This window comes from Pan troglodytes, chromosome 1, assembly GCF_028858775.2.
Source record: "Pan troglodytes isolate AG18354 chromosome 1, NHGRI_mPanTro3-v2.0_pri, whole genome shotgun sequence".
NCBI lineage: Eukaryota > Metazoa > Chordata > Mammalia > Primates > Hominidae > Pan > Pan troglodytes.
In genome coordinates, this window is record NC_072398.2 from 82244646 (window position 1) to 82268552 (window position 23907).

Sequence of the window (23907 nt, forward strand, 5' to 3'; positions counted from 1 at the left end):
AAGTGGATATTTTTTAAATGTGTCAAAACTTACCCAGAGTTTTGACACAGAGAGGAAGACTTTGCCTGACCTTTGTATCTCCTTTCACCTGTATATCTCCAGTACTCAAAGAGTTCCAGACACATAATAGGAGCTCACTGTATGAATTCAAGTGAAGAGAAGGTGCCCGGCTGGCATTGCAGCCAGGACAGGGCTTGTGGGTTTAGGTTGGGCAGTGAGGAAGTTGAATGAATGAACTTAAGGGGACATCTTTGGAGAAATTACACAAGATTTAAAAGCTATCTAGGATTATTTAAAAAACTTTGGGAGGCAATTTGACAATATACACCAAGGCATTTATAAATATTCCCATCATATGATCCAGTAATTCTATTTGTGGGACTCTATGCTAAAGTAATAATCCTAAAGGAGGAAAAGTTTTATGCATAAACAAGTTTTGCTTCATTATGCTATATGCTTCAAAAGCAATATTACAGTATTGCTTTTTAATAGAGAAGAAATGGACACAGTCTAACAATTGGGAAACAAGTTGTGTACCTTCTATCTGTGGGGGTATTTAATATGTTGTCATTAAAATTATTCTAAAGACAACGTAATACTACAGATAAATCCTTAAGTTTAAAAACGTGCAAAACTGAACATAGAGTATTTTAAGTCATGGGAGTGTGCGAAGTGAAGGAGAAATCTCTCTCAGTTAAGTGTTTGTCCGGGAGTGGTAAAACACTTTTTCCTTCTTTTTATCTTTATCTTTCTGTGTATTTTCCAAATTTTACATAGTTACCTCATTTACTCAAATACTTATTAAGCATCCACTATGTGCCAGGCGCTGCTCTAGAGAATTGCGGGTAACAGTGAATAAAACACAACTCCTGTCCTCGAGCCATAACATTTACAAGATAAATCAACTAAATGTCATATGAGACGATTAGTGCTCGGGGAAAAATAAGGCAAGGAAAGAGTAAAACTGATACTGCATTTACTTTTTGAAATGGAGGGGTAAGGTACTCCTCCAGGCAGAAGAACAGCAGGGTGAATTCGGAATTGCCCCAGCGGTAACAGAATGAAAGAGCTTGGGACACGCCAGCCTGTCAGCTACGTTGCAGCCGAGGCGGGGCGCTCGGGTTTAGGATGGGCGCGCGACAAGGTGAAGCGGATCACGTGACTCGAGGGGCGGGAGGAAGAGAGCAGAGTTTGGCCGGGCACCTTCCCTGCAAAAAGGCGGGCGGAGCCGAAAACCAAACAAACGACTTCTGAGAGACTGGGGGCGGGACTGACGGCGGCCGGCTTAGCTTCCAGAGCCAAGGCCTTCCGCCGAGTTGGTTTTTGGGTTGTTGGTCGCGGTGGCCGGGCGGTCTGCGGTCGGGCTGAGACACGCGGAGCAATGGCGACCTTTGTGAGCGAGCTGGAGGCGGCCAAGAAGAACTTGAGCGAGGCCCTGGGGGACAACGTGAAACAGTAAGAGCTGCCCCAGCACAGCGTCCAGGCCAACACGCGGGTGCTCTCCTGGCCTCGGGCTGCCAGCCCGCCCCGGAGACGCCCGCGTCGCCCGGGGGCCTGTGCAGCCTGGAGTCCGCGGCGGCGGGGCTTCGGGGTTTCTCCGGCCGGGGCGGGGCGGGCCACCTGAACTCACCGCCCTGGAGAGACCGGGCCTCCTGGGCGCCCGGGAGACATCGGCGGGCGCCGTTGCTCGGGACTCTCTGCCCTGGGTGGGGCGGGAGAAGCGCACTTCGCACCCAAGGGTCTGCTGAGCAGGTGCGGGCCCCAGCGCGGGCGTGCGGGATGCGGGAGGCTGACTTGGGCCGAGTGAGCCGGAGCCCTACGCGCCCAGCCAGAGGGCATAGCGCAGGGCGGCCCGCCCCTGGAGGGCTTCCTGGAGGTGGAGGCCTGTTGAGCTGGTGTGATCTGCTAGGGATTATTGGTAAGCTCTTTTGACAGCAATTTTGTAAGGCAGATGGACCCTCTGGTGAAATCACAGTCATTGAACACTACAATTATAGTGATGATAGCAGTAGCGGACATTTTAAACATATTAAGCTCTCTAAATATATTATCTAATCCTTACAACAGATGTGAGATAGGTACAGTTGTTATTCCCATTTGACAGATGAGAAGACTGAGACCTAGTGCGGACAAGTAACTCTTCAAAAGTCAGTCAGAGTTGGGACCCACGCTTTTGATTCCCGACTGATGTATTAGAGGGGCTGTAAAGGATCCCAGAGACGCTCAGCCAGACCTTCATCCAGGTTATGGCAGGGGACCTAGTGCACAGTCAGGTTAGGTGCAGAATGGCCAAGGGTAAAATCAGTAGCCAGCCAAAGCCAAAGCCAAACAGCAAAAAAGGAACCTCTGGGATACAAGGAAGAGTTTGGAAATTTTCAAAACGTTGTTATTACAACTTTATTTTTCAAAAATATAGGAAGCAAATGTAAACGTTTAAAATTATAGTGCCTGTGTTGTTGCTGCTAGATGGCTTCTCTGGTATTCTACACATTTGTATTACTCAATGGATGCATACTTTTAAATGATGTTGGTGGAGGAGCAATTTGGGAATACTTAATTTTTCTCCAATACCTTCTTTTCATCCTTCTCTGTTCTTTATTATTACTGGATTGAAATTACTTAGCTTGGATGTCATACATGAATTTTGGAGTTTTTCCTTCATGTGAAATTTTGGGGTGGCAGAGTTGACAGTCTCCTTTTCATCCTAACAAGATAATAACGGAAACTATAAAAAGATTAAAATTAAAATCTAAACTGTTATTTTAGCATAATTATTTAATTTTTGGTGAACATTTATTTACGCCCAGAGATATGTTTCACTTTGTTTTTGGGGGTTGGGGTCTTGCTCTGTGGCAGAGGCCGAAGTACAGTGGCCTGATCACACAGTTCACAGCAACCTTGATCTCCTGAGCTCAAGAGGTCCTCCCCTGCTGTGAGCCTATAACTGGGACTGTAGGCACGCCCCGCTAATCCTGGCTAAAGTTTTTTTTTTTCAGAGACAAAGTCTTGCTGTGTTGCCCAGGCTGATCTCAAATCCTGGCCTCAAGCAATCCTTCCGCATTGGCCTCCCAAAGTTCTGGGATTACAGGCATGAGCCACCACACCCGACTATAATGTACCACCGAAAATTGTCTTTCAATATTGATGTTCACTGTGCTTATTGAATTAAATATTCTTACTTATTTTAATAGGTAAAATTGACAGCTTTCACCCTAATTACTGTAGCTTTTTACTTTTGTAATACCGACTGATAAAATTTACCTTTTTTTTTTTTTTTTGAGATGGAGTCTTGCTCTGTCGTCCAGGCTGGGGTGCAGTGGCATGATCTCCGCTCACTGCAGCCTCCACCTCCTGGGTTCAAGCACTTCTCTGCCTCAGCCTCCTGAGTAGCTGGGATTACAGGCACCCGCCACCACGCCCGGCTAATTTTTGTATTTTTAGTAGAAATGGGGTTTCACCATCTTGGCCAGGCTGGTCTTGAACTCCTGACCTCGTGAGCCACCCGCCTTCGCCTCCCAAAGTGCTGGGATTACCGACGTGAGCCACCGCGCCCAGCCAAAATTTACATTTTTAAGCACATAAGGGGCATTTCACTCTGTTCCATCTAGAATGCTTACAAATATTTGAAAGCAAACATTTATATACCAAAATAAATCTGAAGGACCTGGCTTGTGTATGATTGCCTTTAACCCTGATTAGATGCAATGGTGACCTCTGTCATCCCATACTCATCAGTTACAGGTTCAGGGCTGCCAAAAGTGTTTTTGAAGTTAGCATTCCTTATTTAGTTTTTAAAGGCCAAAGCCGACTGTCTGATGTTGGTCAAATACTGATGCTGAAGCAAAATTTGGTGCATCTGGAGTGTGAATCCCCCACTAAAATGCAATCAAAAGAGATTTTTATGCCAGAAACAGTTAATGGTAACATATAGTTCTAAATTTGTTTTTCCATTCTCTCATTGTTCTTTTCCCTTCTCCTTAAAAAGTACCTCTGGGTTAAATAGTCAGTAATACTCTTGTACTGTACAGTCATTTCTTATATTTCCTCCATCAGCAGTTTGCTTTGGTTTGCACAACCTATTTAAGTGTGGTCCTCGGTGGTAGGCAAAACATACAGGGTTATGCACGGAGGCTGGATATGAGTTATTTGCTATTTATCCAGTGGTCTGAACATCCTTCATGTCTGACTGGTTGGGTTGTGTGCCCAAGCTGCTTCCAGGAAGACATGGGCTTTGCTAGGCAACTCACTTTGTATAGTAGCCAGTAGAATGCCATGTTCAAATAGGTGCCTGATTTCTTTTGAGGATTTGATCATATGTTATTTATTTATGCATTTATTTATTTATTTTGAGAGAGAGTCTCACTTTGTCACCCAGGCTGGAGTGCAGTGGTGCGATCTCGGCTCACTGCAACCTCCACCTCCTGGGCTCAAGTGATTGTCCTGCATCAGCCTCCTGAGTAGCTGGGATTACAGGCGCCCGCCACCATGTCCGACTCATTTTTGTATTTTTAGTAGAGACGGGGTTTCGCCATGTTGGCCAGGCTGGTCTTGAACTCCTGACCTCAAGTGATCCAAATCCCCCTTGGGCTCCCAAAATGCCGGGCTTACAAGCGTGAGTCACTGCGTCCGGCCATGATCATATGTTATTTAATATTCTTTAGGTATATCCAGTGCTTCGTAGTCTGACCCACTTACACTTCTACCCATTGTCCTGACCTTCACAGGGATTGATTGACTTTGTTTTTGGTATTTGTCCTTAGTCTGTTTGTGTTGCTATAAAGGAATAGTTGAGGCTGGGTAATTTATAAAGAAGTTAGTTTGGCTCACAGGTCTGCAGACTGTACCAAAAGCATGGCACCAGCATCTTCTGGTGAGGGCCTCAGGTGGCTTCACTCATGGTGGAAGGTGAAGGGAACCTGCATGTGCAGATCACTTTGGTTTTTTTTTTTGGAGACAGAGTTTTGCTCTTGTTGCCCAGGCTGGAGTGCAATGGCACTATCTCGGCTCACTGCAACCTCTGCCTCCTGGGTTCAAGCGATTCTCCCGTCTCAGTCTCCCAGGTAGCTGGGATTACAGGTGCATTCCACCACACCTGGCTAATTTTTGTATTTTTAGTAGAGACAGGGTTTCCTCATATTGGTCAGGCTGGTCTCAAACTCCTGACCTCAGGTGATCCGCCCGCCTTGGCCTGCTAAAGTCCTGAGATTATAGGCATGAGCCACCACGCCCGGCCTGCAGATCACTTTGTGAAAGGAAACAAGAAATGGGGAAGGTGCCAGGCTCTTTTTAAACAACCAGCTCTTGGAGAATCTCTTGCAGGAACTCACAGAGTGAGCGAGCTGTCACTCATTACCACCAGGAAAGATAACGCCAAGCCATTGGTGAGGAATCCTCTCCCATAACCCAAACACCTCCCATTGGGCTCCACCTCCACCATTGAGGATTAAATGTCATCATGAGGTTTGGTCAAATATCCAAACTATAGCAGTATTGTTGAGGGAAACAGTCATTTGTCTGTAGCTATACAGTGAGTTAACAGAGGGACCAGGATTGGAGAGCAAGTCTTTTAACTCTTGGTAGCTAGTTCTAGCTCTTTGGGCTAAAACTTTTGCCACTGGAGAAAATAGTTTGCGTTATTTTGACAGAGCTTCCTGGTAGAGCCTTGTTTTAGTTCTGGAACAAATTCACTCTTTCCAAATATACATTTGCTTCTTATAAAATACTGACATAGGACTTTTAAATAATAGAGTTTTTCTCCAGGTTACTATTTTGTTGTTGTTGTTGTTGTTGTTGTTGTTGGATAGAATGGGATAGGAAAAGACCTTTGGTTTCCTGTGGAGCTTTATTTTATTTCTTTCATTATTATTCCTGTCCTTTAAAAAAATGTATAAAAGTGTCCACTGTTGGAAAGTTACTGTTGACCTATTGACTAATGAATGTGCAGCTATCAAGTGGAAAGGGTACCAAGCTCTAGAGCTGCATGTGTTCTGTTGTTAAGTGAAATGGGCCTGAAAGATGGCAGTGTCGTGGGTTTTGGGCCACTTAAGACCCCATAAAAGCTATGGGTTTTCTCCTGAAAAACAACAACAACAACAACAAACATGAACCCAAAGCTTTGCATGCAACTACATATGATCATAGTCAATTACATATAGAGATACTAAGATGACTTGAAGCTAATCCACACACAGAGGGAGATCTGCCATGGGCATTATATGGCAGTGAAAATATTAAATCATCCCGTTGAGAAATCTGATTTTTTTTTTCCTGTTAGGAAAAGTATTGAGTAATTTTTTCATCCCATTCCATAAATAAGAAGCAGCTTCCTTAAGTACCAAAACCAGGGTTGTGGATGTGGTGTGAAAAGTGACATTATTTTACTCTAATTCCTAACACTGTTGTTAAAGTGTAAAAGGTTAAGTCATTTTTTTTCTACCAGTTACCAAGTAATTTTTATTATTAGGTGTTGATTTTCACTTTAAAAACTACCAAGTTTCTCATATCCCCAGGCATTTTCTTTGTGCTGAGATGTTTAGAAACCCATTTTTTTTTTTTCAGCCAGTTAGATTGAAAGTTGAGTTTATCTGAAGGGAAGGATGTCACCTAAAACAAATATAAATGACTACTCCCCTCTCCGTTAAACACACACACTTTAAAATATAAATCTTAAATGCAGGATTCTGGAGAGTAGGTCTATTAGAAAGGTGACAGCAAGAAACAAGGGTATAGCTATAATAGTTTTGGGCTAAGTGAATCATGAGTCCAATTCTGTGACTACCTGCCAATTCCCTTTTATTTGTTCTGAGACAAGGTCTTGCTCTGTCACCCAGGCTGGAGTGTAGTGTGATCATGGCTCGCCGCAGCCCTGACCTCCTGGGCTCAATCAGTCCCTCCACTTCAGCCTCCCAGGTAGCAGGGACTACAGGCATGCACCAACATGCACAGCTAAGTTTTGTATTTTTTGTAGACAGGGAGGTCCTGCCATGTTGCCCAGGCTAATCTCGAACTCCTGGGTTCAAGCGGTCTGCCTGCCTTGACCTCCCAAAGTGCTGGGACTACAGGCATGAGCCACTGCACCGGCCAGTCCCCTTTTAGGGAGGATTTTCCTTTCTTTGTTGGTATTCTGATTCCTAGGTGTATTAGTTTGCTAGGGCTGCCATAACAAAGTACCACAGACTGGTTCGCTTAAACAACAGAAATTTATTTTCTCACAGTTCTGAAGGCTGGAAGTCTGTGATCAAGATGTTGGCAGGAGGCCTCTCTCCTATAGATGACAGCCTTCTTGTTGTGTATTCACATGGTTATTTCTTTGTGAATGTATCTGTGTCCTAATTGCCTCTTCTTATAAGGACACCAATCATACTGGATTAGGGCTCACCCTAATGGCCTCATCTTAATTACTATTTAAAGGCCCAATCTCCAAATAGAGTCATATTCTGAAGTACTAGGGTTAAGGCTTTAACACAGGACTTTTGTGGGGGGACACAATTCAGCCCATAGAGCCAGGGAATGCAAAATTTCCTTTCCTCGGAGTTGGAGCATGTATGCTGAACTTGGGGAAGAAGCAAAATGTGTTCATGCTGTAGCCCCAGCTACTCAGGGGGCTGAGGTGGGAGGGTAGCTTAAAGCCAGAAGTTCAGAGCTCTGATTGTTCCCCTGCACTCCAGCCTGAGTGACAGAATAAAAACCCCGTCTCTTTAAAAAAACAAAACAAACAAAAAAAACTAGAAGCAGCCAAATCTGTGGTTCTTAGTATTGTTTCTGCCTCTGCAGATACTGGGCTAACCTAAAGCTGTGGTTCAAGCAGAAGATCAGCAAAGAGGAGTTTGACCTTGAAGCTCATAGACTTCTCACACAGGATAATGGTAAAATAATTATCTGCAGAGTTATTTTACTATTCTGTAGTTTTCCTAGATTTGTAGTAAAGTCTTTTTCCTTTTTAAAAAGTAAAATTTTGGTTTTGTGGTGTATAAGGTTATCTTAATAATGTGGATACTTAAAATTAAGTATAAAGCATGGCAGAATAGGGGATATCCAAAATCTTGAGAAGCTAGACCAAAGTTGTGGTTTCCTTATGTTGAAAATGTTTTGAATTTGATTGTCACTATCTTTCCTTTTTCAGTCCATTCTCACAATGATTTCCTCCTGGCCATTCTCACGCGTTGTCAGATTTTGGTTTCTACACCAGGTAAGGGAGTGGAAATACTTCCAGTGTGTGTAAGTCAGCAAAGCACTAAACTTTAGCTTTCTCTAATACACACAGCTAGTGTTTGTAAAGCAGATGTTTTTGAACTACTCAGAAGAAAAGTTTTATTAGGTAGATACAAATTCTTTTACAGAATCTTTTTTTTTTTAAAGCAAAAACTCTTTATTTTTAAGAAAAAGGTATGATTTCTCATTTTCAGTTCTTGGCATACATTTTAATTCTTTCCAGTGGAACCCAAACCTCCTGAACCCCTTTCAGTGTCATCCAAAGTTTGAATTTCTGTTTCTGGAGAAAAAGTCTCTTCACAAATGAGCTATGCAATTTGATCACCATTTTTGACACCAAACTTTTCTTTGCCAAAATTGAATTGTACAACACCAACATTTCCTCTATAATCTTCATCTTATGATGCCAGCTCCTACATCAGTAAAGTGTTTTTCAGCCAAGCCAGATGTGGCACTACTCTTTTCTAACACCCAGAAGGAAGGACTATCTGAATGTTTGTTTTCACAAGTGCTTTCTCCCTAGGTGGTATTGTGTAATCCTAGGCATGTCCAAGTCCTAGCCCCCGTGGACCCCTTGGTCCGGGCGTGTTATGCTGGGAGAGCTGGGCAAGGCTGCTCTGTGTGCCACCCTCCCCCACAGGCCAGTTTGCTCAATGGGGGAAATAGTGGTGTCCCTCAGAATAGGGCTTGAGAGAGCCAGAAGGCAAGCGAGGAGATAGCCCGGGAACAAGAGGGCGCAGGGTGAGCACCGCAGCAGGGACTGCCCAAATCTACGGAGCCTTGTAAAGCAGGTTATGTCCCTGTACTTACATTACCTTTTGATATTGAGTCCCCACTCAGCTACATTTTAGATTACTTAAGTAAATGAGAAGTGAGGAAGAGGGTGGGAGATCAGGATGAAGAAGGTAAGGGAGATGAAGAGAGGGTAGTTGGTGTTAGGTGTCCTGTACCTAAGGGATACCTAACTTGAAAGGTGTCCGTAGTGGGGAGGTGGGGGAACCCAGCATATGTTGGGAACCTGGACTTCCACTATGTTCTTAGGTAAGATAGCACCTGAAAGGTCAAGCTTCAGCACCTGTGTTTCAGCAGGTTATTGGTAGATAACAAGAGGTAGGGGATAGTAGCATGTTGAGGGGGTAGGTGGAAACGAAACTGTCACTTTAACCTGAAGAGAAGATTAAGCTATAAGTCACCTCAACCATCTTATTTTAATCAGTCAAAAACAAGTAATTAAATACATTGAAAACTTTCCTCATGATAAAAGTCATACTGGACTTTTAAAAAAAAATTAAGCCAAATGATTTATTCAGTAGTTTTTATGTTTCTAAATTGCAATTTATATCTATTCATAAGACTACAAAAGTTACCATTACAATTGTGCTTACCAACTCCTGTTGTAGATTAAATTGAAATTTTTTTTTAAATTTTTTATTTTATTTATTTTTTTATTGATCATTCTTGGGTGTTTCTCACAGAGGGGGATTTGGCAGGGTCATAGGACAATAGTGGAGGGAATGTCAGCAGATAAACAAGTGAACAAAAGTCTTGGTTTTCCTAGGCAGAGGACCCTGCGGCCTTCCGCAGTGTTTGTGTCCCTGGGTACTTAAGATTAGGGAGTGGTGATGACTCTTAACGAGCATGCTGCCTTCAAGCATCTGTTTAACAAAGCGCATCTTGCACCGCCCTTAATCCATTTAACCCTGAGTGGACACAGCACATGTTTCGGAGAGCACAGGGTTGGGGGTAAGGTCACAGATCAATAGGATCCCAAGGCAGAAGAATTTTTCTTAGTACAGAACAAAATGAAAAGTCTCCCATGTCTACTTCTCTCTACACAGACACGGCAATCATTTGATTTCTCAATCTTTTCCCCACCTTTCCCGCCTTTCTATTCCACAAAACCGCCATTGTCATCATGGCCTGTTCTCAATGAGCTGTTGGGTACACCTCCCAGACGGGGTCATGGCCGGGCAGAGGGGCTCCTCACATCCCAGTAGGGGCAGCCGGGCAGAAGCGCCCCTCACCTCCCGGATGGGGCGGCTGGCCGGGCGGGGGGCTGACCCCCCCCACCTCCCTCCTGGCCAGGGCAGCTGGCCGGGCAGAGGGGCTCCTCAATTCCCAGTAGGGGCGGCCGGGCAGAGGCGCCCCTCACCTCCCGGACGGGGCGGCTTGCCAGGTGGGGGGCTGACCCCCCCAACCTCCCTCCCGGACGGGGTGGCTGGCTGACCCCCCCGCCTCCCTCTCGGACGGGGCGGCTGGCTGGGCAGAGGGGCTCCTCACTTCCCAGTAGGGGTGGCCGGGCAGAGGCGCCCCTCACCTCCCGGACGGGGCGGCTGGCCGGGCGGGGGGCTGACCCCCCCACCTCCCTGCCAGACGGGGCGGCTGGCCGGGCAGGGGGCTGACCCCCCCACCTCCCTCCCAGACGGGGTGGCTGGCCGACCCCCCCACCTCCCTTGCGGACGGGGCGGCTGGCCGGGCAGAGGGGCTCCTCACTTCCCAGTAGGGGTGGCCGGGCAGAGGCGCCCCTCACCTCCCGGACGGGGCGGCTGGCTGGGCGGGGGGCTGACCCCCCCCACCTCCCTCCCGGACGGGGTGGCTGGCCGACCCCCCCCCCCGCCTCCCTCCCGGACGGGGCGGTTGGCCGGGCAGAGGGGCTCCTCACTTCCCAGTAGGGGTGGCCGGGCAGAGGCGCCCCTCACCTCCCGGACGGGGCGGCTGGCTGGGCGGGGGGCTGACCCCCCCCACCTCCCTCCCGGACGGGGTGGCTGGCCGACCCCCCCCCCCGCCTCCCTCCCGGACGGGGCGGTTGGCCGGGCAGAGGGGCTCCTCAATTCCCAGTAGGGGCGGCCGGGCAGAGGCGCCCCTCACCTCCCGGACGGGGCGGCTGGCCGGGCGGGGTGCTGACCCCCCGACCTCCCTCCCGGACCGGGTGGCTGGCCGGGCGGGGGGCTGACCCCCCCCACCTCCCTCCCGGGTGGGGCGGCTGGCCGGGCGGGGGGCTGACCCCCCCACCTCCCTCCCGGACGGGGCGGCTGGCCTGGCGGGGGCTGACCCCCACCTCCCTCCCGGACAGGGTGGCTGCTGGGTGGAAACGCTCCTCACTTCCCAGACGGGGTGGCTGCCAGACGGAGGGGCTCCTCACTTCTCAGACAGGGCGGTTGCCAGGCAGAGGGTCTCCTCACTTCTCAGACAGGGCGGCCGGGCAGAGACACTCCTCACCTCCCAGACGGGGTCGCGGCCGGGCAGAGACGCTCCTCACCTCCCAGACGGGGTCGCGGCCGGGCAGAGGCGCTCCTCACATCCCAGATGGGGCGACGGGGCAGAGGCGCTCCCCACATCCCAGATGGTGGGCGGCCGGGCAGAGACGCTCCTCACTTCCTAGATGGGATGGCGGCCAGGCAGAGATGCTCCTCACTTTCCAGACTGGGCAGCCAGGCAGAGGGGCTCCTCAGATCCCAGACGATGGGCGGCCAGGCAGAGACGCTCCTCACTTCCCAGACGGGGTGGCGGCCGGGCAGAGGCTGCAATCTCGGCTCTTTGGGAGGCCAAGGCAGGCGGCTGGGAGGTGGTTGTAGCGAGCCGAGATCACGCCACTGCACTCCAGCCTGGGCACCATTGAGCACTGAGTGAACGAGACTCCGTCTGCAATCCCAGCACCTCGGGAGGCCGAGGCTGGTGGATCACTCGCGGTTAGGAGCTGGAGACCAGCCCGGCCAACACAGCGAAACCCCGTCTCCACCAAAAAAATACGAAAACCAGTCAGGCGTGGCGGTGCGCGCCTGCAATCGCAGGCACTCGGCAGGCTGAGGCAGGAGAATCAGGCAGGGAGGTTGCAGTGAGCCGAGATGGCAGCAGTACAGTCCAGCTTTGGCTCGGCATCAGAGGGAGACCGTGGAAAGAGAGGGAGAGGGAGACGGTGGGGAGAGGGAGACCGAGAGGGAGAGGGAGAGGGGATCTAAATTGAAATTTTTTAAGGGCTTAGGGTGATTCTGATGATCATATATCTAAAGCTCATGTTTTATCTATAAATGGCTGGTATTTTTTAATCCTCTCTCTCTGTTTACTTCTACTGTATGATAAAGAACTCACAGCCAGGGCGTGGTGGCTCACGCCTGTATTCCCAGCACTTTGGGAGGCTGAGGCGGGCGGATCACTTGAGGTCAGGAGTTCGAGACCAGCCCGGCCAACATGGTGAAACCCCTACTCTACTAATAATACAAAAAAGAAAATTAGCCGGGCGTGGTGGCGCACATCTGTAGTCCCAGCTACTCAGGAGGCTGAGGCATGAGAATCGCTTGAACCTGGGAGGTAGAGGTTACAGTGAGCAGAGATTGTGCCACGGCACTTCAGCCTGGGCGACAGAGTGAAACTGTGTTTAAAAAAAAAAAAAAAAAAAGAATTCACATAAGATCTCCTAACACCTCGTTCTTTGACCCTCAAAGAAGTCGTTGTTAATGTGTAGTAAACTGTGAGCACCTGCTTGTGGGGTTGTTTTAGAGAGCAGTGACTGCCTCCCTCCCCTCACCACACTCATCACTGCACATTCTTACACTGTGTCAGATTTTTGATGTGCTATTTAATTTATATACAAGTAGACTTTAGCCATTCTTCTTTTATGTCCAAAGTTAAATCATAATCTATTTTGTTATATAAAATTTAATTTGATCAGAAAAGCCAATATTGTGAATCTTACTTTTTAGGGAAGCATATTGTAAATTGCCACATACGCCAAAGATAAATGGAGTGATCAGAGGTAAAAACCCTGGTTGATAAGAGTCAAGAGACTTAGGTTCAAGTGTAGGTTTTGCCACTACCTTACATAATATAGTTACTTGGGCTTTCAAATTTATAAAATAAGTACAGCAATATCTACCCCGTAGGATTATGACAAAACAGATGAAAGAACTTATAAAAAAGTGATTTTAAAAATAAAAAAATGCCAGCCAGACACAGTGGCTCATGTCTGTAATCCCAGCGCTTTGGGAGGCGAAGGTGGGTGGATCACCTGAAGTCAGGAGTTCAAGACCAGCCTGGCCAACATGGTGAAACCCCATCTCTACTAAAAGTACAAAAATTAGCCAGGCGTGGTGGTAGGCACCTGTAATCCCGGGTACTAGGGAGGCTGAGGCAGGAGAATCGCTTGAACCTGGGAGGCGAAGGTTGCAGTGAGCCGAGATTGCGCCACTGCACTCCAGCCTGGGTGATAGACTAATACCCTGTCTCAAAAAAAAATAATAATAATAGAAAAAATTGCCAAACAAATGTTGAAGTGGTATTCGTAAGTACAGGTGGCTGATTTTAATTAGATAAAAACCTTTGATATTCTGAATGGTTGTTAATAGTTATTTTAAAATAAATGAAGAAGCATTTGGATTTTGAGAATGTATTCTTCCGTTGAACACCCCAAATTTCTCAAAATGAAATTAATATTTGTTAGCAACAAAGAGAAGATTTCTATTAAAAGTAAAATATAGTTCTTTGTACCTCACAATTTTGGATGGGTTGTATTCTAGTTTTCTAAGCTAGTCAGGAAAGATGATTTTAATAATAATAATTGTTGAGTATAGCATACTAGACACTTTATATGCATTATCTTTAATCCTCACAACAATTCTGCAGGGTAGGTGTTAGCCTGTTTTTATAGATAAGGAAATAAAATTAAGAGAAGAGAAAACAAAACAAAAGAAAAACTTGCCTTAGGCCTTATCCAGCTAGTAATTGGATGTGTTGGATCAAAACTGAAATCTAAGTGCTACTAAAAAGCCTTCCATTTTGTCAGGGTTAGGCCTTAGCATGCTTTGCTTGGCCACACAGCAGCAGCTGGTAAGCTCTGAGTTTGCAGGCCTGCTCCTTTGCATCATCGTCTGCATGTCCAGCCTACTTTCCTGTCATCACTTAGCATCCAGTTTCATTTATCAGGAAGGGATTTCTTGGGAAAATCATCTAAGATTGGCTGACCTTATCAAGTGAGATCTGTACATGCCAAAGATAAGAGGAATCTGACTTCCCAAACAGTTCTTTTTAAACTGAGGAATCTGGAATATTTTTTTTTTCCAAAGCGTTAAAAACGTTTCTTTCCAAAAATATCAAAATTGTAGGAACATTTTACTATGATTATGGGTGATTTTTTTCTTTCTTAAAAATTTTTTTGAGTTTTCTTTTTGGAGGCGGAGTCTCACTCTGTCGCCCATGCTGGAGTGCGGTGGTGCTTTCTTGGCTCACTGCAAGCTCCGCCTCCCAGGTTCACACCATTCTCCTGCCTCAGCCTCCCGAGTAGCTGGGACTACAGGTGCCCACCACCATGCCTGGCTAATTTTTTTTTTTGTATTTTTAGTAGAGACAGGGTTTCACCATGTTAGCCAGGATGGTCTTGATCTCCTGACCTCGTGATCTGCCCGCCTTGGACTCCCAAAGTGTCAGGATTACAGGCTTGAGCCACCGCACCCGGCCTTGAGTTTTCTTTTTAAGTGTACTATAGTGAGGTTGTATTACTTTTTTTTTTTTTTTAACATTAAACAATATATGTTCATGGTTAAAAAAATATCAATAGCACAGAAGGTTTTATGATAAAAGCTTGTTCCTACCCCTAGACCTATTCCCAAAGGCAACTACTTTTTGTTTTTTGTTCTTCTGGTGGGACCTCTTTAGCCCTCATAGTTGCTTAAATCTGTTTCTGGATTAACTGATTTTAACATCTCTGTCTTATTGCTCTGTGTTTGAGATTTCCTGAACTCTTTGGGCCTTTCTGTTGAATGCATTCTTTAATTCAGCAATTTTAATAGCATCTTGTTTCATGAATAAACATGTTCTGAAAGTTTTCTGTGGATACCTTTTGGAAATTTATCAGAATTCTTTTGCATTTCCTGTCTAGGACCTCTTTTTTTTTATCTTTATTTTTTTAGCTTGCTCTTTCTTGTCATGTGAAAGAATATTGTCAAATATCTGGTGATTAATTATTGTCCTTTTCATGTTTAAGAATGAAGCATAAAACTGCCTAGAGACTTTGCTTTAGAGTAAGCTGACAGGAAGCCTACTGTTGAACTGGGGGTCTCCCAAATTCCCATATACAGAGAGCTTTGCTGTAGGGTACCAACATCCATACCAGCTACCTTAGTAAATCCCAGAAATTGTGTTTGGTTTAACTAGAGAAGAGTCCTTATTCCCTCCCCACCTTCCTTCTAACCCCCTGCCTTAGCTATTATAAATACCCTGCTCTGTGTCATTCTGTGCATGGGAATGAGCCTTCCTGGGCCTGTGACCTGCATTGCACAGAAGGGCCCTGCACTTGGTTTGTACCATCATTATCTTGAAATTCTTAATTTTTAAACACGAGGCCCAGCACTTTGATTTTGTACTGAACCCACTTTTGGGGGTGAGTGAATGGGTCTGTGTGGATGATTTAAGGATATAGACATTCCATTAATTTTGTTTTTAGCCTTACAGATCCCTCCTGGTTTCCACTTACTCACATTCTCCCAATCCAGGTTGTGGGTTTCTTCCAGGCAGGTTGACGTGCTTCTGCCTCACTTGCCACCTTCCTTGCCTAGCCTAGGTTACAGCTTCCATGGGTCTGCTTCACGAGTCTGCACCCTTTTAGTCCATCCTAGAAATTTGTTGACATCTCATCGTGTCTGCCACTCATTTTCCTTTTTAACCTCTGTTGTGCAAGTGTGCCATTTACCTTCCTTACTTTCATATTTTGTAGCGTCTTGGGAGAGGAGATAAATACATGTGCTCAGTTCATCATCTCAGACCAGCAAATTCTGTCCTACATCTATAATAATACTACTGCTAATAAACAAAACACCCAATAAACATTAATTGAAAATATAAAAAAATTTGTCTTCCTAAAAAATTTTAGTTGCAGCTAGGAAAAAAATGTGATTTGAGAGGATCGATAATTTTATTTAGAGAAGTAGAAAGAGAAGGTTTTGATTTAAGCATTCATTAGTTATTTGCATTTCATGAGCATTCCATGCTTTTTACCCCAAATGAAAACAAACTTAGCAGTTATCAGTTGTCATTATTTTTACTTATGGTTATATATTTCTGTCTCCTAGATGGTGCTGGATCTTTGCCCTGGCCAGGGGGTTCCGCAGCAAAACCTGGAAAACCCAAGGGAAAGAAAAAGCTTTCTTCTGTTCGTCAGAAATTTGATGTAGGTTGTTCTTTAATAGGTCTTGATAATGACTGATTGAAGTAGTAGCATGTTGGGACTAGCTGTAGTTTTTAAATGAATATTAAAATACTGGTAGTAGAGTTGAAAAAAAGGGAGTATGATTTGGGAAGAAAAGGGTTTCAAGGATTGTGAGTTCTAGGTGTCTGAATTTTTATAGTTCTTGTTTGTTACTGCTTAAATAGTAATGTTATCATTAGTACCTAATGATTTTTCAGTTATTCAAAACAATGCCTTTGTCTCTCCTGTTAAGTATTTTTCTTGAATGAATAATGTTTCTTGGATGAAGACATCTGTCTCAAGGGCTCAGGCAGCCTGGAGGCCTTTGATGGGGTCCTGGTGATGCCCAGCTGGGCCCTGAGCCTTTTGAGGACTAGTAGAGATGTCATGAAGGCATTTGGCTATAAAATTTGTAAGCATTTTAAAACAAATTGCTTTTTTCAGTGTATATTTAGGGAAAAAAGCTTCCCTGAAGTAACCCTTTTATAGGTTTGTGGGGTATTGATAGCTTTATTGATTAACATCAATAAACAATTATTTATTTTCACCTTGACTATATGCTTTATATCAGTAAGAATGTAGAGGCCATCGGGATCTCTAGAGAGACATGTCTGAATTAAAAAGAGATGTTCAATATAAAGTAGTTTTGTACTTGGAAAATGGAAAAATAACCATGTTGTTTTCATAATATCAATTTCAAACAGGGACAAACCATCTTCACTACAAAATCTTTTATATTAGCCTTAAGCAAAAGGTACTGGGGCATAACTCCAGGTGGTGATGGAGAACATGAATGGGCTATCAGAATCTCCCTGGGGAAGGCTGAGATTTTATGAATGAAAAAGACTGAGAAAAATAGTCATGCCTGTATCTTAGGTTCTGTGTTGAGAATTCTAAGTAGAAAATAACAGCAAATTAAATAGTTACACTACATAGCATTATCTTGGAATATTTGTTACTAGATCTGCCATATTGGTTAGCTAGGCTTTTTAAGATTTAATTGAATCATTCATTATATGTTTATACTTTTAGAACCTACTTACGGTTCGATTTAAAATGCTCTGACTTGTTTGAATATAGTTCAATACTTCTCCTTCAGTTATTTTTAACACAGTGCCATACATTCTGTGATCACCAAGGTATCAATTGAATAGAATAAACTACTACGCAAACTACCATTATTCCCCTTAATCCATGTCTTCATTATTACCTTGTATTGGATGTGAATCTGTGATTATTTGTGCATGAATTAACTCTTTTTTTCCTTAACCCCTGTGGTATAGTTTTGGTGGCATTAATTTGGAGGATCTCAACTTTAGTACAGGAGTTTACTTTTGTGTCTTGTTTGCTACTGTAATGAGTAATTTAAAAAAGTTTTTCTTACTCATAGCATAGATTCCAGCCTCAAAATCCTCTCTCAGGAGCCCAGCAATTTGTGGCAAAGGATCCCCAAGATGATGACGACTTGAAACTTTGTTCCCACACAATGATGCTTCCCACTCGAGGCCAGCTTGAAGGGAGAATGATAGTGACTGCTTATGAGCATGGGCTGGACAATGTCACCGAGGAGGCTGTTTCAGCTGTTGTCTATGCTGTGGAGGTTGGTTTGCTGTTGGCAGAAATAATCTTACAGGTTGAATGTGATAGGCTTGTGTGTTGTTTAAAGTTGGTATTGCAAGAAAAGAATCCAAATGTCACTCTGATTTCACAGAATTGTCATTGTTGAAGTTGTTTTCTGTTTTTTTTTGAGACAGCATCACTTTGTCTCCCAGGCTGGAGTGCAGTGGCACGATCATGGCTCACTGCAACCTGGAAATCCTGGGCTCAAGTGATCCTCCTGCCTCAGCCTCTCAAGAGCTGGGAGTATAGACGTGCGCCACCATACTCAGCTAATTTAAAAAAAAATTTTTTTTGTAGGGATGGGGGTCTCTCTGTCTTGCCTAACTGGTCTCGAATTCATGGGCTCAAGTGATCTTCCCGCCTTGGCCTCCCAAGGTGCTGGGATTTACATGTGTGAGCCATAGCACCTGGCTAAAAGTTGTTTTCTTTTAAGAGGAGAAACTCATTATAATCCAAATAGTTGTCTTTAGTTAATAGACTAAGCTTTTCAGAAAGGTTATTTATGCCATAACTCTTCTGGTTGATCTGATGTTTTGTCAACAGGGGAACGGTTTTTAAGGAAAGAAATGAAATTGAGAATCCTATAGATTAAAGTCACTTGTTTTTGCTGTGGTACAGCACTGAAGAGTATTAGTCTTGGCATCTGAACAGCAGAATTCTTGTCTCTGCTCATGATTTCATTTGTCCATTCATTTTATTCATTTAGTTACTTGACAAAACTAATTTGATGGGGTCTATAATGCACGAGTATGGTCAGGTGACATTGGATTTTCAATTCTCTGAGCCCTATTTTCTTCATCTGTACCTCAAAAATAATAACAGTTGTCCCATGAAGTTATAAACATTAAATGAATTCTGCGTGCAAACCAATTTAAATAGTACAATAATGTCTTGATATAAGTGGATTTTCCTTGGTATAATTGAAACACCCTGCCTGATGCTGGCTCCCCTACTAATAATGGTAGCCTGGGACGAGTTCTGTCACTCTATTTTCACAGGCTTCCTCAACCTTTTCTTATATACTTGGCTCTCATGAAAGTGAAGAGAAATCAAGCACCTAATTTATTTTGTGCTTATTTCCTATATATCTGTTGTTTATGTGGCTTTTGAGAGAGCCAAGGTTCTTTTCACGCAAGGATTTTGGTTCCAATAATATCAGATCTTAAAACTTTTTGTCCTATTTTAAACAAAGTTTCAGCATAGTTTGTCTCTTTTTAAAAAGTCATTTTTGCTCATGCCTGTAATCCCAGCACTTTGGGAGGCTGAGGTGGGCGGGTCACCTGAGGTCAGGAGTTCGAGACCAGCCTGGCCAACATGGTGAAACCTCGCCTCTACTAAAAATAAAAAATTAGCCAGGCTTGGTGGTGGGCACCTGTAATCCCAACTACTTGGGAGGCTGAGGCAGGAGAATCGCTTGAACCTGGGAGACGGAGGTTGCAGTGAGCTGAGATCGTGCTATTGCACTCCAGCCTGGGCAATAGAGCAAGAATCCATCTCAAAAAAAAAGTCATTTTTGTGTACTTCTTTTAAAGCCATCTAAAACTCATTTTTGAGAGAGAGGAGCCAATTTAGAGATGTAAAGACTTTTCAAATTTCATGTATAGCAAGCCCCTCTTAAAGAGAACTATTAATACATGAAAATAAGCATGTCCCCCTCTTTCCCATACCCTCCTACTCCTTTGGTGTGGCTCCGTGGCTCTTCATGTGAACATTCATTTGGTTCTAGCATGTACTAACCTATTCTGCATCTCCATCTAAATGCCAATAAATGTTTTTTGGTCAATGGAAGTTCTATGATTTGCTTTTAAAGAGGATATCATGCTATTTTTCTTTTTGTATTTTTACAGAATCACCTTAAAGATATACTGACGTCAGTTGTGTCAAGAAGGAAAGCTTATCGGTTACGAGATGGTCATTTTAAATATGCCTTTGGCAGTAACGTGACCCCGCAGCCATACCTGAAGAATAGTGTAGTAGCTTACAACAACTTAATAGAAAGGTAAATGAAGTTTCTCGTGATTTTGTTCCATCTTTTGCTAGTTGTTTATACTCCTCTTATGTAATAGACCATTGTTAAATAATTGATTGTGTTTTCATAGGTTTAAAGTACCTTTAATAGGAGTACAATTTTATTTTTTAAAGTCCTATACTTGCCTGAGATCTAGTGAATTATTTTGGTACTCCTTTTATGAGAGTTTGGCTTCTGCATGCGGGTTTAATGTGCTTGTCCCCCCGCCCCGACTTTCTTAGGTGCGGTGGAGTAGTGCATAGGTGGTGCATCCTGAGGGCTCCTGAGGGGCATCACCTGCCCAGTGGGGAAGTGAGCCTGCTTTCAGTTAGAGGCAGGGCCTGGGATTGTTGGGTCACAGCTGGGTGTCTTGGAGGTGGGAGGAGGAGGAGTGGTAGATGTTTCTCCAGGCCCTCATCTGGCTCTTGTAGGCATAGCTCAAGATAGTGGTCTGTGCCTGGTGTCATCACTTGCTTTTGGCCTCCTGCTGTGCAGACATGGTCTCTCAGCTCACCTCTGGGATTCCTGTGTCCTCTTCCCATTGAGGGCTTCAGGATGTCTCTATGTCCTGAGTCGCCCCTTTATGAAACAACCTAGATTACTTTCATCCCTGTGTTGTCTTTCTTATCCTTCCATCTCCCTTTGTCCTCCACTTCCCCCAAAGGGAATTTAGTCTGAATTTTAAGCCTTTGGGAAAGGAAAAAAAAAGTAGTAATGTAATTTTCTTTATGGTTACTGAAGTGACTTGAATTTCTTGTGATTTGCTGGACTTTGCATATCTGGTTAGTTTGGGAGAAGAGAGGTAAAGAGATAACTGGGACTTGCAAGTTCAGAGAAAAAAGTATGTATGACTGGGAAGGGTGGCAGGGTGATTGGTAAAGTAACAGGAAGGGAAGGCAGGAGGTGTAGGTGGGAAAGCTAAGAGAGTTGGATAGAGAGAGTGTTGATACCACATGTGGGAGTTTGTGCCAGTGCCCATTTCATGACTCTGAAGACCTTTACAGGGGTCATGGGCCTATTTTAACCCATCTTAAATTGGGTTTACTGTTTAGATTGCCCTATGTGGTGATTTATTGTCTGAATCCCATTCAGGCGTATCTGTTTGGGATCATTCTTCTCTAGAAAAAAACAAATCCCCAAAAGTGGCTCCTTGTAGCGGGTGATGTTGGGAGCAGCTTCTGGCCCTGGCGGGACTCCCAAGCCCTCTCTGCCCTGCTGGCCAGTCTCTGAGGGCTTTTGCCTCTCTATTGGCCACTTGTTACTCTAACAGGGCTGCTTTTGTCTGATGCTTCAGTCCCACGCTAACGTTCCACTGTGCTTTCCTCTGAGTTACTGCTTTACTCTTTTGTTTTACCTCTAGATATGTCCTCAGCATTGTGTAGGTTATCTCCTACTGGGTTATGAAGTAAAAACTATGTCTGACTTCTCAGTTTGTATCTAGCTCTATTTTGGGAAATTGGCAGGTTCTGGATTAATTTTCCCCACTCTCCATTTTTGCCTGTTGCTTCTGTGCTATGTCTTCTTTTCTTCTAATTTATTTTAGAACCAGTTGTTTCCAGTACCATTCACCTCCCTCTTTAAGTTATTTGTTTTGAATGTTATATTCCTGTAGTTAAGGTCTATTAGTTTTTTCAACTGGAAGTTCAGTATCCTGAGCTAGGTAAATATTTTAACATTGTGGAAGAAGGAGGGTAAATATAGTTGCATTACGTTTTATTTCCAGCCTTTAAAAATTAAAATTACAGATTATTCATGTCTACAGGAGTAGACATTGAATGGATTTCTAATTCAATTAAAGATTTTTAAAATAAGATTCTAGCAGGCCACTCCTGTCCTTGTTGCTCAGTTGTCTCTGTGCTGGGACTATTTCTGAAATTTTTATTTTCAGCCCTCCAGCTTTTACTGCTCCCTGTGCTGGTCAGAATCCAGCTTCTCACCCACCCCCTGATGATGCTGAGCAGCAGGCTGCACTCCTGCTGGCATGCTCCGGAGACACTCTACCTGCATCTTTGCCTCCGGTGAACATGTACGATCTCTTTGAAGCTTTGCAGGTAAGTCTTGGCTCCTTAAAGTTTACCTAGGTTTATGGGTAGGTTAAGAGATTCTTTAAGTCTACAAAGGTATTCACTGGTTTTTTCTACTTCTTGGCTTTGTGTTTTTCAGTTTTGTCTGTTATAAAAGCCGTTATTAATACTAGCCTCATTTTTCAAATCCTGAGCCCATCTTCTATCTCCCCAATAAAGAAAGAAAAGAAAAAAAATCCCTTGTTCTGCTATTCCTGTTTCAGAAGCTTGTTATTTCCTTATCTTATTATTATCCAATTGGTGATTCATTTTAGTGTATGACTGAAAGTTCATAGATTGTGTGTATGTTTTGTTGATGTAAACCCTTTTATATGTCAGAAAAATAAGTCTACTGAAGTATAATTGGACATGCGTTAATTTTTTAATCCCAGGTGCACAGGGAAGTCATCCCTACACATACTGTCTATGCTCTTAACATTGAAAGGATCATCACGAAACTCTGGCATCCAAATCATGAAGAGCTGCAGCAAGACAAAGTTCACCGCCAGCGCTTGGCAGCCAAGGAGGGGCTTTTGCTGTGCTAAATTAGGATTTGAGGGTGTGGGACCCTCACCAAATTCATTGATTACTGAAAATTGAATGTTTTTTGGGTCCACATTTCAAGGCTGAAGTGTATAGTGTATATATAACCTTTCCTATGGAAATGTGACATTGAGTACATTTTGTGTTGCTATTGTGAAGCCATTAATATAAATCTTTGGTAATGACCCATATCTCTATGTGTTCCCAGTTGTGGGAGCAGGCACTAATGAAATCCTGTGCCTGGAATGGAGATATTTAGGTACCTGAGGCTTAGTGTCCTGTGGTCTGCATGTAAGATAGATGACATCCTAGAACAAAGAAGCTGTTTTAACTTAATCCCCCTGATCAGCAGGATATCTGTGTGTTCAGTGACATCATACATTCTGTATCTAGAAGTCTAAAATTTCTGCCTTTCTCCTAAAGAATGTGTTCTTGCATTTTGGTTGAAATAACCTACACAGTGTTAAAAATCAGATACCTCCTTTAGTGACCAGTTCAAATTTTAATAGCGATAGGTAGCCCCTGAGAAATTTATCACTATAACTCCACAGGAAATACGACTTGGAAGTGCTCTGTGTACTAAACAAAATAAAGCCCCTCTTTGCATTTAAAACCAAAGTCAAAACAAAACTCTTGTAATGCAATTAATTAACTTTATGTCTTCCCATGACTCAAGTTTTGTTAAATATGCCCAAAAACTTTGATTGGCAGTTTCTTCAGTTAATTATTCCTATAGAATGTATTTTAAGAAATCTATACAAATTGGATATATGCTTGGTAATTCCCCAGTTTCTAGGAGGTACCTATTTCTACCGTTTCAAGTGATGAAGTGAAAATAATTTACATTCGATAGTGTTACTGATAACAAACCTACTTTTCTTAAGAGATATGTTGCTTTTTACTTAAGGGATAGTGTTGATAGATAAATTAGAATGTATAGATAGGTTTGTGAAAGTCTAAATAATGGCTGTATAGATATGTATATATGGTTCACATATCTGGATCTGTGTATTTGATTTTGTACTTTAAATGTGACAAATAAACCTTTTGGGAGAAAACGTTGTTGTTTATTAAACATTATAAGGAATATTGCCTTCTACAGAAATACAAAAATTGCCTGCTCTATGAGGGCTTGGCAGAGACTTCTCAAAATAATGTACTAGATGAGAAAGATTAAAAAGCAGATTCCAACTAAGGTATGCCATTTCTTTTTTTTTTTTTTTTCTTTTCTTTTTGAGATAGGGTCTCACTCTGTCACCCCAGCTGGAGTGCTGTGGTGTGATCAT

The 23907-nt window shown here is 43.7% G+C and overlaps 1 protein-coding gene across 1 annotated transcript; it reads left to right on the forward strand.

Annotated features, from left to right (window-relative positions):
• The first annotated feature begins 1125 nt into the window (after positions 1-1125).
• TADA1 (transcriptional adaptor 1) lies at positions 1126-23679 on the forward strand. Its single transcript, XM_513967.6, has 8 exons — positions 1126-1455; positions 7774-7865; positions 8123-8188; positions 16272-16369; positions 17778-17987; positions 19855-20006; positions 21904-22066; positions 22471-23679. The coding sequence occupies exons 1-8, from the start codon at positions 1382-1384 to the stop codon at positions 22621-22623; spliced, it is 1008 nt and encodes a 335-aa protein (XP_513967.1). The 5' UTR covers positions 1126-1381; the 3' UTR covers positions 22624-23679.
• Positions 23680-23907: the final 228 nt, after the last annotated feature.

Bases quoted from the DNA above. Each gene is read 5' to 3' on its own strand.
- TADA1 (XM_513967.6), top strand. From the start codon at position 1,382: ATGGCGACCTTTGTGAGCGAGCTGGAGGCGGCCAAGAAGAACTTGAGC. The intron at 16,370-17,777 runs GTAGGTTGTTCT...TCTTACTCATAG, and splicing joins CTGTTCGTCAGAAATTTGAT to CATAGATTCCAGCCTCAAAA. The intron at 22,067-22,470 runs GTAAGTCTTGGC...TTTTAATCCCAG, and splicing joins ATCTCTTTGAAGCTTTGCAG to GTGCACAGGGAAGTCATCCC.